Consider the following 16,853-nt stretch of genomic DNA (forward strand, 5'->3'; position numbering starts at 1 on the left):
TTTTCAAACATTAAAACATCACTGAATAACTTAAATCATTATTAAAAACTAAAATACTCATCTTATTAATAATTATTATTTTTTATCTCCCCTACCTACTTAAATTTTTACATAGAACTCTACAAAAATCCTTACCAAGTATATTTATAACTTAAATTTTAAAACATATATAGACAAACATACTTAACAAGAATAATCTTGTTATTCTAATAACCAAACAACTAAACTAACCAAAAAAAACCTGAATAAAATACTAATATATTCATAACACAAAAACCCAAAATCATTAACATAAAAACCCCTATATACACATGAAAATACCTATAGTTAAAAAAGACGTACCTTAATGAACAGTATTCACACCTTAATAATTCATTATAAACTCTTATCAATTAACGATTAACGTTAATTACTTGATACCAATCAAATACAAGAAACTGTTACTTTAGCCAATAAACAGAATAAACTGTAATAATATACCTAATAACTTAAAATCACACTTTATTAAAAATATAAAACAGTAAAGCAACGTATCATAAAAACTCCCATTATTATCACTACACAGATATACATATATATACACATATATCTATATACAGATAGATAGATCATATGTCCATCTCAACAGCAGCATCTGGGATCGATTCCTGTTTTCTCTCTTGTCTCCTAAATTTATTAGCCACAGAGGATGGAGTAAGGAAATCATGTTATTTATCACCTGGTTCTCCAGAAACCTGAAAAACAAAATAAAACAGAACAAAAAGAAAAAAAAAAAAAAAAAGAAAACCACATTTGAAAGGCAGATCCTCACCAGCAGCTGGTCCATCTCCTACGGGGGACCATATTCTAGGGCACTTTTGGTGCACTTGCCTGAACCTGTCAGGGCACTCTGTGCTTGCAGGAGAGATTTTTTTTTGTCAGGGAGAGGCAAGGGGAGGAGAAATAACGTTCTAGACAGCTCAAATCCATTACTGTGCCACTTCCTGTGCAGCAGGTCCTGTGACAGGATGGGAACTGAGGGTGCTTGAAATTTAAAAGTTGAAGACACCAGCACAAGGTGTCCTTTTGCTTTGTCAAGGAAGTGATTTCCAAATCACAAAGCCCCCCCACCATCGTCCCTCCTACCACCACCTGAAAGCCTCTTGATTCTCTTCTCAAAAACACAAGGGACACCTCAGAGTTCAGCAAGTTCTGCCAGTGCAGCCCTCGGGGTGCCCCCGTCTCCAGGTCTGTCCCCCTTGCTTTCATCCTCAGCCACGTCATTCTTCAGCCGTGGACAGGAAATTGTCCCCATTTCTCCCGTACTTGGCTGGTTACCTTTTCTCTAAGCCGTGCAGGACCCCCGAGAGGAGGCTGTGATCCTCTATCAGCTCATGGGCAGCTCTAGAGGTGACACGGGCAGCACTCTGTCGTATCTCCAGAATACGACGCTGAAACAGAGAATGCAACTTGTTCTTTTACAGCCAAGATGGGATTATCTAACTTAAAATGAGCCATTTGGCTGGTATCTGATCAACTCCCAGCTAAAATGAACACCGCCTGTTCTCAGCAACTCCAGAGAAGGAAAGACATTCTCCCTTCAACGCTTCGCACCACAGGTGCTGCTCTTACAAGAAGTATTCAGGTAGCAAGACAATTTTCTCTTTTTGTCCGAGGTTTTGATACCTGAAATCCTCAGGGTGGATGCTCCCAAACCTGAGAGCTCCCGGCAGGCGAGTTTCCCTCCTGCCGAAGCACTGTGCAGGTGACAAACGTGCTGGCTGGGGGAATAGAGACCCCAAAAAGAAAAGGCCCCGACTGCAGGAGCAAAACCACGGCACCCCCGTGAGGCTCCACGACGGCAGGAACCGGTCCCAGTTTTAGGGGATAAGGATGGGCCTGGCTTAGACACAAGCTAAGTTATTTCCCCCTCCACAGATACACAAAACCAACAAGGAACAGATTTTCAAGAGGACCAAGGCAGAATCAGCTGTTCCTTTCTGTTTGGTACTTGAGATCTCGAGGCCAATACAAGCTTTTGTGGTTTGGGGTATTTGGGAACTGTTCTTTTAAAATTCTTACCTGGGAGCCCTCGTCACACAAAGGACTGCTGAGAAAGGAAGGAATGACCTGGAAAATCCCCTGGTAGACATAAAGCTCACAGCAATGTTTGTCACGCAGCCCTTCCCCAAGAAATCTGAGGATCCACTCGTGCTGTTTTGTACTGGAAGCCATAAAGAAAAATACCACCGTCAGACATTCAGACATTCCCAAAGGATACCTGCTCCTAAGAGCACAAAACCCCGGTTCCCTCTGAGTGCCAGCTCAGGAATTACCACAGCTTGTTCTGGACTTCTCAATTTCCATTCCTACCAAATTTAATCGCTAACATCCATTGGGAACAGCCAGTCTGCAGCCCAAACATGCAGTGGAAATGGAATTTTAGAAGTACCTGTTTCTAAAATACTTCAGTTGATCTCAAAGTTACTAACCTAAACTCCTTCAAACAACTTGTTCACGAGGAGGCAGGGATTGATTCAATACTCACCAGCCCATCTGGCCAAGGTCAGAGCTCTGTGCCCACCCAGGACACGGCAGCCAGCAGGGACCCTTCTCCCACTCTCCAGCACGGACCTGTGAAGCCAGAGAGAAATTTACGGAGCAGCAACAGCCAGAAGATGCTCTCTGCTTCCGTACACTCTCTGATCCATCATTCCAAAGGAAAGTCCCCACGGATTGGAAGCAACCACCTCTCATTTCTCCTCCGCAATCATCACTGCCTCGCCTTTCTGTGCGTTTCCGCCCGTGCCCATCCCCAGAGCACATTTAGTCCATCTTTTCTTCCCCACTGCAGGTCTCCAGCACAAGTGCCCCTTCTCACACACACAAAGCGAACGGGTCATCTGCTACAGGTTTTGGCTTAGAAAGTAAAAACTTGAGTGCGTCCGGCTACGTGATTAAAACACAGAGACGCACGGGTGGTCATAGATGGAAAGCTTTTCAGGAGAGAAAAGAGCTGATTCGCTAGCACACTTCCATACAGCTTCAGAAAAATCAGAATCCACAGCAACTCCTAAGACCCCTGCTGAGGAACCCAGCCCTCCTGGGGACACCCAATGCCGCAGCCACGGGAAAAGGATGGGAAAAGCCAAGCTTGGAGTGAAAAAAAGATGACATCAATACAGCAGCCTGTAAAAAGCCTTCACACAGCAATAGTGGAAACCAGTCCCATTTGCTCCGTCCCTGCTTTTTGGGATGACACAAACAGGAAATGAAAGCACGTGAAACACAAGGCACACCTATAGGGTGTGCCAGGTGCTCCTTTTGGCAGCGTGGATGACAAAGGTCTCTCTGCGCACTTACAGGCAGCCCAGTTGCAAATCCATCCTTAGCCCAAGCCTTCCTCGCCTTCCATTCCGCAGCGCTCTGCTCAGGCCTTTGGAGCGCTGGCCCCGTCCTCCCGCAGCAGCACGGCACCGGAACACAGCGAGGCAAAGCGTGCCGGAGCCGCCCGTGCTGTCAGCGTACCTGTCAGCTCCCGGCGGTGGGCAACTCCGGCCCTGCGGGCAAGGGGGAGACGGCTCGGGCACCTCCAGCGGCTGCTCTGCCCCGATGCTTTCGCGTTCTCCTGCATTTCCCTGCAGCGGAGGGGGGCCGGGAGGGGGGCGGTTTGTGTGAGAGTGGAGACAGTGGGAACGCGGCGGGACGAGACAGGGACGCGGCGGGACGGGGACGACTCGCTTGACCTTCCACAGATGCCGGCAGAAAGGGCGGGGAAAGCCGGGGCCCCGCTCCGCCGCCTGCGCCGCCTGCACGCCACCCCGCGAGATTTTCCAGCACGCGGTCGCTTCCAGCGTCTTGAGAGGGACGCGTGCGGGGGTCAGGAAAGCGGGGTGCAGCCCTCTTCCGACGCCGCTCGCCCCCCGCCCGCCGCCCCCGGCCCGTGAGCGCTGCGACCGCGCCTCCGCCGGTGCCCACTTGCACCTGCCTCACTGGGAGCTCCCTGGGAAGCGCTTTCCCTGAGAAGCAAGCCCCTTTCCTCCAAAGGCGTTTTCCCAAAGGCGCAGCTTTTCTGGGGAACACCAACACAGCCTTAAGGAACGCTGGCAAGGCTGAAGGACTTCATGTCCCTTCAGGCCAGGCACTCCAGCTCTCGCTTCTTTTCCCCCAAGTGCGTTTCCAGGTGGAGGTTCAGACGTGCAGCCCCAGGCCCTCTACAAACACAAGCTGCTCACTGCCTCTTCACCTGCCTCAACTCCTGCCTGCGCTCACGGCACCAAAACCAGGCTGTTCCCGGCCACAGACCAGAGCCCTGTTCCCACAGGATGCTCTTACCAGCACCTTCCAGGACTCTCCGCTGCGCACGCAGCGCTTTTCATGCCCGCTCCCAACAGGCTTTGGAAGGCAGAGCACAACCTGGCTGCCTCTGCCAGCAGCACACCCCAAACACAGGCGGAGGAAGAAGCAGCAGGGGCTGTTCTGCAGCCATGCCCAAGAGAAACTGGAAGGGTGCCCTCTCTGTGGGCTCACTTGGTTGGCTTTCTGACTGGCTCTGAGCCTGGGGCTGCCATTCCTCACCTCTGGAGACCAGAACCACACCCGGGATCCCAGCACTGCCTGACAGCGCTCCGGGCACTGGCACGGTGGCGCGTCCCAGTCTCGGGCACTGCGCTGCTGCTTCATTTGCTCTTAGGCACACCTAAAGCTCCCTGTTAAGCCCAGATGGTCGCTGGTTCTGTCCTCTTCCTCATGCTGTGCAGGGATGGAGCACTGCTGTGCTTTCAGGAAGCTATTCTTGAAACCTTCCAGCATTCCAAGCTCCTTTTCCCTCCGTGGATGCTTGCCATGGAATCCCTCACAGCTGGCTTCAGAGCATCCTCAGGTTGGCTCTTCCAAATTCCAGGGGCTCCAGGGTGTTCAGCAAGATCTGCAACTCCACAGTGCTGTGGAACTGCAGCTTCAGCACAGGCAGCTTTCCAGCCTGATCTGCCCTCGTTCCTCTGTGTGTGTGCACAAAAGACGGTGTGGAAGAGAAGGGCAGCAGGGGTCTGTGTGTCCCAGGGCTCGGGATTGGCGTCGTTTGATCTCCACAGAGACGGAGGCAAAGTGAAAAAGCCAAACTCTTTATTAATGGAAGATGAAACAAAGGGATGAGCGGGGAGGTAAAAAAAGGGAATGGGCAGGGTCTGAGGGCTAGAGGAATGGAGCTGTCAAAAGGCAGGAAGAGTGGAGGGAAAAAATGGGGACGGACAGTGTCTGAGGGCTGGAGGGAGGGAGCTATCTAGAGGGAGGGAGCTATGTAGAGGCAGGGAGAGGGCTGAAGCCACAAGAATTGTGGCCAGCGTCAGCTCTGCCTGGAGCGCCAGCAGCACTAAGAGGTGATGTGCATTTCAGTGTCTCCTGGTGCTGTTCTTGGGACACTGATTTCATTTTTAGAGCAGGATTGGCTGGCATTATTCCTTGGGGCTTCAAGGCCTGGAACAGAGAACAGGAGAGCCATGGTCAGAGCCTGGAACTGCTGCGACCTGAGGAAACCATGGTGCCAGAGCCACCACGCCCAACTCCTGCCATGGCCAACAGAGAGGAGTTGCCAACAGGATCAGCCAGAATGTGCTGGCCACGAATCCCCCACTTGGCCCTGAAATCTCTGTGTGCTCTGCCCATGCCGCCCTTCATCCACCCAGGGAGCGAAGCCCACTGCAGCTGGGGCAGGGATTGCAGCTCTCCGGGCAGCCCCCGCTGACAGCCCGCTGCCCTCACTCACCCTGACTGAGGGCGTGGAGCTCTTCCTGCTGCCCCCTCATCATGGGAAACTCGTCCATCCCTGAGAACAAAGAGCTCATCTTGGCCCCGGCGGCACAGCTCCCTGCCAGCGGCGCTGCCAGCCCTGCGGCCACACGGCCTCGTGGCCCGGCAGGGCTCAGCCGGGCCCTTGCCGCACGCTGCCGCCCGAGGGCATGGCTGCCGGAGGGCGGCAGCAGCGCCCAGGCCAGGCGGGGCTCCCCGGCGCCGGGCCCGGATGGCGCTGCCGGGGCAGCAGGCGGGGCTGGGGCCGAGCTGCGGCGGGGCGGGGAGGGAGCCCGGGCTCGTGGCTCACCCATGAAGCTGAGGGCCGCCTCTCGCAGGGGCTCCTCTGGGCTCTGCAGGTAGGGCAGGGCCCGGCGCAGGTGCTCGGCCGCTCGGATCCTGTCCTCTGCCAGCTGGAGAGAGCGGCAGGAGGGAAGAGTTGGCGCGGGCTCAGCCCCTGGGCCGGCCGCTCCCTGCGCCCAGCCCCGGCCTCCCCTGCCCGCACAGCCCTGAGGCCCGGCCAGCAGTCGCTGGCGCCGGGCTCTGGAGGGGGCAGAGGGCCGGCTGCTGCCCGGGGAGCCGCGGGGCCGCCCTGCAGCCCCGCCGGGCCGGGGCTCCATCGGCACCCGGCTGGGGCCCACGGGAGCCTGGAGAAGAGCCCGCGCGGCCTCTGGCTGCAGCAGCGGGCAGGGGCACAGCTGCCAGCCCACACACTGAGCACCGCGCTCAGGGGGCTTCTCCAGGCTGAGGCTGGGCCTTCCAGGCCGTTCTTACCAGGCACTTGACAAACTTTGACAGCTGCTCCTTCTCCACCAGCTGTTCGAGATCTCTCCTCATCAGGAACTTGGCCGCACAATGCAGCGTTTCCCGAGAGGCCTGGAGAGCAGCAGAGACCCAGAGATGGCCCCACAGCCCAGGGCACAAGACCTGTGTCCCTGTGCCAAGGCCTGGAGGAGGCTGCGGCCCGCCAGGCGCCAGGGCAGGAGGCAGCCGAGCCCCCTCCCAGCATCATAGAAATGCTCACCTTTGCCACGTGCCAGTTGTCATCATGGCAGTAGATTAAAAGTGCGTACAGGCTCTCGTTCACAATTGTCTTCAGGGGCTTTTTCCCCTCATCCGCTACCAATTCCATCAGCTTACAGAAGAGCTGAATGCAGAGCAACTGCACGTGGCTGTTTTTCTAGAGGAAGGGAAAAGACCTACACCAGCTACTCCAGGCCCACCTGGGCAAAGGCCTGAAAATCCACAGGGCACAAAGTTTCTGGGAAGCACCCGATGCCTGTGGCTCAGGATGCAGAACCTTACGTGGTCAAAGAGCAGCAGGAGCACCTCAGCCAGCTTTGGGGCAATGATGCTGGATCGCAGGATGCCGTGGTGCGGGAGCACATTCGTGAGCACACGGAGGCTCATGCTGACCACCTCTCCATCTGCATCCCCCACCAGCTCCAGAAGGCTGCGAGACAGACTGCACATCCTTCTGGCCTGTGTGGAACACAAGGCTGTGCTGGGAAGCCATGGACGGCTGCATGGCCAACACCGCCCTGGCACTGCAACCCCACCCTGCTGCTGCAGGGCCCACAGGCCAAAGGCCTGTCCCAAAGCACTGGGGCAGGTGAGGCAGGAGAGCTGGGAGTAGCTGCCTCAGCTCCTGAAGCCCTGCCAGCCCAAGGGGCTGCTTTGCCCGGCGCAGCTTCAGCTGCTGCCCCCTTCTCACCATCGAGGGATCCTTGCTGAGCAGCACGAGGCCTCTGAGTGCCAGGCGACGCCTCTGACTGCATTCACTCTGGAGGTGCCTTGACATGATGTTCAGGACGCTGCCACCGTATTTACTGAAGTCCAGGCAATCCAGGACCTGAAAGGCACAGGGCAGTGACAGGGGAGCCGGCCGGCAGGAGCCCAGAAGCGCACAGGGCTGGGCCCAGGCAGCAGCACAGGGCGTGGGCACCGTCCCAGGCAGCTGTGGCTACAAGAGGGCAGGGAGCTGGGAGGCAGCTGAGCGAGGCAGCGCTGACCAAAAGGCTCACCTCCACAAGGAATGCCAGGGCAGGCAGATCCCAGCATGGCTCCTCCCTGCTGAGGTGCCAGAGCACGTGGGATGCGATGCAAGAACAGAAAATGATCGAGACACGGCGCATCTCCCTGGCAGGGGGGAAAAAGGCACTGAGGTGGGGAGACCAATCCTCTCCCAGGACTGAGTCACAGAGGTCCGGTCTTTCCCCAGCATCCCTGGAGGGGATGTGGGCGTGTTGTGAGGCAGCCCTTTCTGGGCACCCTCCTTTCCCAGCCTTTTCCAGTCTGCTCAGCTGTTCCTCAGTGACAAGGCCCTCTGGCCCATGACCACAGGGACTGTGAGTGGCACCTGGGGACAGGGCACAAATGCCGGGGGCAGTGGGGAGAGGGGGGTCTCACCTGGCCAGCAGACCCATGGCATAGTGCTGGGTGTGAGCACGCAGCAGCGTGTCCCAGCCACGCTTGCGCTCCATAGCCATCACCAGCTTGTCACACGGCAGTCGGTAGAGCAGAGCCTTCATGGCCTGCACTGCAAACCTGTGTGCAGAGCAAAGCCCAGGTCACACTGGGAGCACTGGCACTGGCCACCAGGGCACGGGAAGGACAGGAGGACTGGGACCTGTTGGGCTTGCTGGGAAGGCGGTGTTCCTCCTGGCACGCTCTCCAGAAGTGACCAACTTCCTCTGGTGGCATCTGCTGTGTGGTGATGGCAACATGGAAGAGCAGAGCCACAAACAATTGCCCAGTAAAAGGGATCATCGCCTTGTTGTACTTGGGCACAATCACCCAGATCACCAGAGTTGCCTGCAAAAGAAGCAGCCCAAGGCAGCGCTCAGTGCCGAGGTGTCCATGGGCAGGGCCCAAGGGCAGAGGCAGGGGGAGCAGCGGGCCTGGTGCCCCCTGAGCCTGCCCCTAGGCCAGGTTTCATCCCAGCGCCTGGGGCATGGAGAGGATGGAGTGCTGCTGGAAAGGTGACCTGGGGGCGAGCAGAGGCCAGGTCCAGAAACTCACAGCCAGGGCAAAAACAGCCTCGTTGTCCCCATCGGAGGTGCACATTCTGTGCTGTGGCCAGTCCTCCATCACACAGAGCAGTGTTGGCAGCACTTTCTCCACTGCTGGTCCCGATGAGCCTATGGCTCTCCACATCATTGCAGCTGCTCTGTGGGATGGGAGCTCTGTGTCAGGGGCATCTCAGTCACAGCACCATGCCCTGTGCAGCTGTGGGGGCCCAGGTGACAGAGCCCCGGTGCCCTGAAGGGCAGGGAAGGAGCACTGGCAGCAGGCTCAGGAAACAGAGGGGCCCGAGGGTCCTGGGCCTCTCTGCCTGTCTGGCAGACCCCATTGGACAGGCTGTGCAGGGCCACGGGCCCTAAAGGCTGCTGAGCCCTGAGCTCTCAAGACTCGTGGGCCCCGTACCTGTCACATGTTGGGGCACAGCGCAGGAGGGTCAGCACCACGTCAGCAGGGTGTTCTTCAGCCAGCCTCACAATGTCCCTTTGCAGCCTGGCATCCGCAGAGACGTGGGACAGGAGACTCTGGTGGATGTCCTTCACCTTGGCTGGCACCTGGAGGAGACATGGGGGAGACTTGGAGCACTGTCCAAGGGAGAAACTTGCCCAGCTTCCCCCAAGAAGTGCCTCTGTTCCCGCCACACTGTGCTGGCCTCAAAGGCTGAGGGGCCCAGTGACCGTGGCTTGAGGGGACACACCATCCTGGGAGGCCTCCAGGCCTGGCCCCCGGCTGCTTACCCGCTGCTGAGAAGGAACAGCAGTCTCTTTGAAAAAATCCATAGTGGGAGCGGGAATCATAGTTGGAGCAGGCGTGGTACCAGTATTTGTGAGGCCCTGAGTCTCTCTGGTTTTGGCGTTTGTGATGGGCACATCCTCATTCACTGCCATTTCAGGCTTTGCCCTGTGACCATTCACTGCAGCCTCAGAGTCTTCTGAGAGCTCAGCCGAATCTGGGCTGACATCAGGCTCTGCCTGGAGCTCGGTCATCCCCGAGTCAGGCTCGGCCGGGCCCGCAGCTGCTGTGCTGCCGGTCTTTCTACGCCGAATGTGCAGGAACCTCCGGAACATCTGCAGGAGAACAAAGGACAGGGAAGCCCGGAGTGTTCCATGGAGTGCTCCAAGCGTGGTGCTGGGCTGAGCAGTGACAGCAGGCCCAGCCCAGGTGGGGATGGCTGCTGGTACCTTCAGGGTTCTGCGGAAGCGGCCACGGGCGGGTTCCCGCTCTTGTGTCCGGCCCAGGGCTGCATCTGGCAAAGAGCGAGCGCAGCCAGAGCTGAGGGGCTGCGGGAGAGGCCGGAGAACACAGCCCAGCCCTGCGCTCCCCAAGCAGGGAGAGCCCCGGGATGCCCCAGGGGATGGAGCACGGCCACTGCAGGGTGTCTGCCCGGCCCCTGTGCCGTCCTGTCCATGGGCATGTCCCCAGGTGATGGGATGGGATGGGATGGGATGGGATGGGATGGGATGGGATGGGATGGGATGGGATGGGGTCAAGCTGGCTGCAGGCATCAGCCCTGTGGCCCCACTCTGCCACTCACCATCCTGCAGTGTCTGGATCTGCTCTGGCTCTTCAGGCTGTTGTGCTGGGGCAACTCCAGGGCCGTTCTTTTTTCCCCTCCTGAACACTTTGCACAGGCTGAGAAATCTGCCCGCCATTCCACCAGCTAGCCTTGAAGGCACCTTCTAGAGAGATGCCTCAGGATATATCCAAGTCAACAATTGCAGTTGACCCTTGAAGACACCTGAGACAGAGGAGCCTCAGGAAGGCTGCAGGACAGCAAGTCCTGCACTCTGGTCTGGAGGGCTCCTGCCACAATGACAGGAGACTCCTCGTAAATGATTCTGATCACCAAGTCCCACAGTCTGGTCGCGAGGTCAGCTGCAGGAATAACGCCTTGGAAAATTGCTGGGTCAGACACAAATGAGCACGCTGTGGGGGGCTCCTCACAGCACTACTCAGTTCTGTCCTGTCCTGATGTGTGCACCAAGCACTGTGGCGTGCTCTTGTCACCGCCAGCTCCTATGTCACCACGTGTCACAAAGGGAGGGCCCTTGGAAACCCTGTCCTGTTCCATTCCAGGCTGACCATGCTGCAGCGTGTCACAAAGGGACCTTGCACACACTGTCACCTGCCCTGGGGCCGCCCCCAGCCCCCCCAAAATGGCCCAGGTTGGAAGGAATCCCTGGCTCCAAGTGTCTAAGACAGCCCGACAGGATCTTTAGGAACAGCTCAAACCACCAGCAAACCCTGCCCTGCTCTGCGGGATCAGGGCATTTAAGAATCCTCAATTCTTAAAGGCTTTACTTCTCATTGCACAACTGAAGGAGTTTCCAACATTTGCAAACTTCTCAAATTAATAGCGATTGCCGGAGAATGTGAAGGATTTGGAAGTTTGTTCCCATCTAAAAGCAGCAATTAATTTGCCTTAACACATTCCATTGAAAGTCACTTTGGAAACATAGCACTATACAGAGGCAAAAAGAAGGCCATTCTTTGGTGTGCTGATTTATTAAAGAAATATGGATATTGATCTAGCACCAATATCCAACTGTGACGGACAAAAACGAACAGTTTTAAAGTTAGAAAGTGTATGTTTATTGCGACGCCGGACAGCGTGCGGGATAGCTCCCAAATACCCACCGCACCTTTCCAATGATTACAGAGTCCTTTTATCCACACAAGAATTGAATATTTAAAATACAAAGACATATTCATCATTTTGGTACATCCCATTCCTCGCTTCCTGTGCTAATCATTTCAAAAGCTATTAAGCATGCGTAGTTTGTTCCTTGAAATGGGTCGGTGGTCCCTTTCATGGGGAGGGGTCCCAAAATGAGGAAGTCAATGAAGTCTTCCTCATTCTGACCTTTCTACCTTTTCAATGCAAATATGAACCTTGGTAGAACTCCCATTCCTTGTCTTCAATTGGTTTCAGAACAGAGGAGGCCCACAATTGTCTTATGTTCCTAAAAGCTATTTGTCAGTTTCTATAGTCTTCATTATAAACTCAGCTCACTAAACATTGTGTTGACAAGCAATCAATTATTAGTTAACTACTAACTCTTAACTTCATCAAGGCCCACTTACAGAATCCCTTTATTTTAATTAACTCTAGTAAGGCTTATCTCTAACTAAAATCTTAGCTCCTCTAGAATCTCTATATCTCTTGAAGTTTATGTTTCATTCCCCACTTCTTCTTTGAAATGAGTAAATTCTTTTACTCAATATATAGATTTCTCTTCATGTGCCCAAGACATGTGTCTACTGTTTCTCAAGACTAAACCATATGATTTTGATAAGGAACTTAGGGCCGTCATTCGTCGTATCATCTTCTAATTCCAAACAAGTATCACAATAAACAAAATCAAGCTTATACTAACTAAAATAAGCAACACAATGATAGGATGAATTAAAGTATTAAGTATGCCGGTTGCTGTTGGTGACCATCCAAAAAGCACATGCCACCAATGATGAGACAGGTGTTCCTCAAATCGTTTAAAAACTCTTTTGATGGTTTCTCTGTCATGGTGTATAGTGATTAAAGTCTTTTTTCCTGCATCTCTAATACCTTTCAAAATTTCTCTCAGTTCTTGATGTTTTAACAACTGAGCAACTAAAGTCAAATTCATTCCTATGGGCACAGGCACTATTTTTTTGTACAGTAACTAAAGTGGCTTTCATATACTGGTGTGATACTACAGGTGCCCAGTAGGAGAAGTCACATCCCTCAGTTTTGACAAAGTTACAGACACATAAATTAAACTGAGTCTCATTCATGATTAGGTTGTCTATCGTTACGGTGGGGCATGCTGTCCTGAGACAGACACAGCCTTGTCGTATAATTACATCCTCAAACATTTCTCCCTTCCCACAAATGTGCATTTGTGACCTTTAGAATCTCGTTTAGGGCCTTACGAGAGTGGGGATCGTAGGCCCTGCCTTGGCACCGGTATATTCCAGTTACGTTGTACCTGCGTGGCATTGTATGGGCTCCTGTTACAACTATAGCAATGGCTGTAATAGTTACGACCTTCTCCATTATGTCCATGATTTCTATAGGTCCATTTATTTGCTGTTCCAGGTGAACTTCAGCTTCAGTTCGTTGTCACCTGGTGTCACTTTCCAGACTCCCTCAGGGGCTTTCTTCACTCGGGAGTGATGGATCCAGGCCTTCTGTTCTTTGATCTTGATTGCAGTAAAGGTGGTGAGGACCACCTGGCATGGTCCTTCCCGCTGCGGTTCCAAGGTTTTTTCTGCAAAAGACTTAGCATATACATAATCCCCAGGTTGTACATTGTGTACTGGTCCATCTAATTCTCTGTTTTGTGCTCCAGCCACATATTTTTGAACTTCCCTTGGTTGTTTATTCAGGGCTACCATATACTTATGTAGGGTTTCCTCCCCTACTTGTGTCGGTGTGGTTCCTTCCTGAACTGCAAATGGCCTTCCATATAATATTTCAAAGGGGCTCAGTTTTTCTTTTGTCCTTGGTTTTGTCCGGATTCGCAATAATGCTAATGGGAGAGCCTGGGGCCAAGGTAGGTTTGCCTCTTGTCCCAATCTCACAATTTGTTGTTTAATCAAATGATTCATCTTTTCCACTTGGCCACTCGATTGAGGATGATATGGGGTATGTAGCTCCCAGTCTATCCCCAGGTGGTGGCTAATCTGTTGCACAATTTTGGAAATAAAATGTGGCCCTCTATCTGAGGATATGGTGGCTGGAACTCCAAACCTCGGTATTATTTCTTGCTACAATGCTTTGGTTACCTCTCGTGCTTTAGCTGTCCTAGTAGGAGAAGCTTCTGGCCGACCTGAAAAGGTATCAGTCAATACCAGGAGGTAATGATATCCCCCCTTTCTGGGTAATTCTGTGAAATCGATTTGCCACTGCTGCCCAGGTCCACAACCTTTCCCAATTTGTCCAACTTTAGGCTTTGGAATGTTTTGGGGATTAGTTTGGAGGCAAAGGCTGCACTGACGAGTTACTTGTATTACTGTACCCTGTAGTTTTCTAGCTATAATTTTTCCTTTCAGATGGTTATACAGGGCATCTGTTCCCCAATGTGTCTTTTCATGTTCTTTCTGCACTAATGACCACAACAAATAGGAAGGCACTATAAGTCTCCCTTCCTCTGTTACAGCCCATCCTTCTTGATTATAATTTGCTTTTTCTGCCTTAATAAGTTTCTTATCCTTTTTATTGTACACTGGCTTACCTTCAATAGAAATTTTTCCATCTGGGATCAATGTTGCTTCCACTGTCTCCTCAAATACCTCACCTTTGGCTGCGTCTTTTGCCTCTCTGTCCGCCAGCATATTCCCTTCTTCCAATTCAGAGCTCACTTTTTGGTGTGCCTTAATGTGCATGATGGCTACTTTCTCAGGTAGTTGTACTGCATCTAGTAGTCTCAATATTTCTTGTGCATGTTTAATATTCTTTCCTTGCGAATTCAATAGTCTTCTCTCTCTCCAAATAGCTCCATGTGCATGAACCACCCCGAATGCATACCTTGAGTCCGTGTAGATATTAATCTCCTTTCCTTTCGCCAGCTCTAAGGCTCGAGTTAAGGCAATTATTTCAGCCTTCTGTGCAGAGGTGTTTGCTGATAAGGGTCCAGACTCTATTACCTCTCTGCTTGTGGTAACCGCATATCCAGCGTGCCTTTTTCCACTGATGACATAGCTGCTTCCATCAGTAAACCAAGCCTCAGCACCTTCGAGTGGGGTGTCCTTCAGATCCGGGCGGCTGGAGTAGGTGGCTCCAATGCTTTCCAGACAGTCATGGATCACTGGTTCTCCCATACTCCCGCTGAGAAAGGAAGCTGGATTCACAATGTTAGTTACCACAATTTCAACATCATCTTGTTCTACTAGTACAGCTTGGTACTTCAGAAACCTCTGTGGAGAGAGCCAATGTCCCCCTTTTGCCTCAAGGACTGCAGACACTGTGTGGGACACTAGCACAGTCATCTTCTGGCCCAGGGTGAATTTGCACGCTTCCTGGATGTTCACTGCCACTGCTGCAACAGCTCTGAGACACCCTGGCCATCCTTTAGCTGCCGTATCCAGCTGTTTGGAGAGATAAGCCACTGCTCTCCGATACAGGCCCAAGTTCTGTGCTAATATTCCTAAGGCAATCCCTTGCTTTTCATGGGAAAACAAGAAAAATGGTTTACTCACGTCTGGAAGTCCTAAAGCTGGAGCTGACATGAGGGCCTTCTTTAGTTGATCGAAGGCTTGGGTTGCTTCTCTTGTCCACTGGAGATCGCTGCTCCCTTCCGTGATCAGGGCATATAAAGGCTTAACAAGTAACCCATAGTTATAAATCCATAGCCTGCACCACCCCGTCATGCCTAGAAAGGTTCTCAGTTCTTTCACTGTCTGAGGTCTCGGGGTCTGGCATATTGCCTCTTTGCGATCCTGGCCCAAGGTCCTTTGTCCAGCACTCACTTCGTAACCCAGGTAAATGACTGTTTGCCTCACCATCTGGGCTTTCTTCTGGGATACTCGATACCCCTGCAGGCCCAAAAAGCTTAGGAGGCTTACCGTCCAGTCCACGCATGTTTCCTGGGTCTGGGTGGCTATCAGGAGGCCGTCCACGTACTGGAGCAACTGCCCTTCTCCTGGTGGAGGTTCCCAAGACTCTTAAGTCCTTGGCAAGCTGTTCCCCAAATATAGTGGGGGAGTTCTTGTATCCCTGTGGTAGTACACACCATGTGAGCTGATTCTTCCGTCCAGTTTTGGGGTTTTCCCATTCAAATGCAAAAATTTTCTGGCTGGCTTCATGGAGAGGGAGGCAAAAGAAAGCATCCTTCAAATCTAAAACGGTAAACCAGATTAGTTCAGGTGTTAAATGAGTTAACAAGGTATAAGGGTTAGCAACTACTGGATACAAGTCTTCAGTTATTCTGTTAACAGCCCTTAAGTCTTGTACTAACCTGTATGACCCATCAGGCTTCTTTACTGGCAAAATAGGAGTATTAAAATCAGATTGACACTCTTTTAACAGTCCTATTTGCAAAAAGTTTTCTATAATTGGGCTAATCCCTTCTCTGTCTTCTTTCTTCAGGGGGTATTGTTTAACCCTCCCTGGTTGTTCCCCTTCCTTGAGCTTGATTTGTATAGGTAATGCATTCTTTGCTCTCCCTGGTATATTAGAAGCCCATACCCCAGGGAATACTTGATCCATTATTTTCTTGAAGTTTTTCTCTTCTTTACTTACAGTTTCAATCTCCTTGGTTATTAACATTAGGCTTAACAACTCCACGTATTGTTGGTCTTTTACCTCCAAGCTAATCTCTCAATTTTTAAGTATTATTTTTGCATCTAGCTGCTCCAGCAGATCTCTGCCCAAAAGTGCAGATGGAGCATTAGGCATATATAAAAATCGGTGAATTCCCCATTGCTTTCCCAATTTTTACTTTAATGGTTTGCAAAAATAAGCTCTTTCAGATTGACCATAAGCCCCCTTCAGAAGCCCCCTTCACCATAACATCATCATTTGTTAGAGGTATTAGGGCCTTATTCAACACCGAAAATGTTGCCCCTGTGTCCACTAAAAATTCTACTTCTTTTTCTTTATTCCCCAGTTTAACTATAACCAGAGGGTTCCCTAGGGTAGGGCCCTCCTGTCCTCCTCAGTCCTCCTTCACATGAGCAGCCACCCTTCCTCCCCCCAATCGCTTTTTCTCTGTTCATCACCCCTTCTTCGTTCCGGGCACTGGTTTTTCCCGTGTCCAAATTTCTTGCAAAATGCACATTGATCTTTTCCCAGCCGGGGTGGTCCTTGTCTTGGCGGGTCTTGCTCACGCTTCTCCTTTCCTTCCTCCCTTACTACTGCTACTAATTTCTTCATCCCTTGTTTATATCCTTCCTCCCAATTACTAAAGACTCTCCAGGCTTCATCCAATAGTCTCCAAGTCTCGGCTGTTTGGGCCCCGGATCTTCTGAAGTTTCTGCCTAATATCTCCTGTGGATTGTCCTAAAAATAAATTTATTAGTTGTTGTATTCCTTCATCCGATCCAGGGTCCAGGGTGGTATACCTCCGCATCGCGTCCCGCAGGTG

The 16,853-nt window shown here is 52.1% G+C and overlaps 3 protein-coding genes and 1 long non-coding RNA gene across 4 annotated transcripts; all 4 read right to left on the bottom strand.

The window, feature by feature from the left end:
- Positions 1–484: 484 nt before the first annotated feature.
- Positions 485–4,662, bottom strand: LOC128806146 (nucleolar pre-ribosomal-associated protein 1-like). Its single transcript, XM_053975507.1, has 5 exons — positions 4,510–4,662; positions 3,721–3,836; positions 2,062–2,266; positions 1,318–1,430; positions 485–734 (listed from the first exon to the last, which is right to left on the bottom strand). The coding sequence occupies exons 1-5, from the start codon at positions 4,660–4,662 to the stop codon at positions 590–592; spliced, it is 732 nt and encodes a 243-aa protein (XP_053831482.1). The 3' UTR covers positions 485–589.
- Positions 4,663–5,350: 688 nt separating this feature from the next.
- Positions 5,351–9,823, bottom strand: LOC128806147 (maestro heat-like repeat-containing protein family member 6). Its single transcript, XM_053975509.1, has 13 exons — positions 9,525–9,823; positions 9,193–9,341; positions 8,788–8,935; positions 8,396–8,580; positions 8,176–8,313; positions 7,791–7,905; positions 7,481–7,618; positions 7,072–7,248; positions 6,791–6,946; positions 6,541–6,642; positions 6,077–6,179; positions 5,744–5,803; positions 5,351–5,454 (listed from the first exon to the last, which is right to left on the bottom strand). The coding sequence occupies exons 1-13, from the start codon at positions 9,771–9,773 to the stop codon at positions 5,351–5,353; spliced, it is 1,824 nt and encodes a 607-aa protein (XP_053831484.1). The 5' UTR covers positions 9,774–9,823.
- Positions 9,824–9,831: 8 nt separating this feature from the next.
- On the bottom strand, positions 9,832–10,636 carry LOC128806528 (uncharacterized). The gene is made up of 3 exons (XR_008436852.1): positions 10,322–10,636; positions 9,969–10,033; positions 9,832–9,854 (listed from the first exon to the last, which is right to left on the bottom strand). It is a non-coding gene; the product is annotated as an uncharacterized LOC128806528 (long non-coding RNA).
- Positions 10,637–12,578: 1,942 nt separating this feature from the next.
- Positions 12,579–15,556, bottom strand: LOC128806527 (uncharacterized). Its single transcript, XM_053976162.1, has 3 exons — positions 15,501–15,556; positions 15,334–15,410; positions 12,579–15,087 (listed from the first exon to the last, which is right to left on the bottom strand). The coding sequence occupies exon 3, from the start codon at positions 14,995–14,997 to the stop codon at positions 13,537–13,539; it is 1,461 nt and encodes a 486-aa protein (XP_053832137.1). The 5' UTR covers positions 14,998–15,087; positions 15,334–15,410; positions 15,501–15,556; the 3' UTR covers positions 12,579–13,536.
- Between the last annotated feature and the right edge of the window lie 1,297 nt (positions 15,557–16,853).

This window comes from Vidua macroura, chromosome 4 (assembly GCF_024509145.1).
Source record: "Vidua macroura isolate BioBank_ID:100142 chromosome 4, ASM2450914v1, whole genome shotgun sequence".
Lineage (NCBI taxonomy): Eukaryota > Metazoa > Chordata > Aves > Passeriformes > Viduidae > Vidua > Vidua macroura.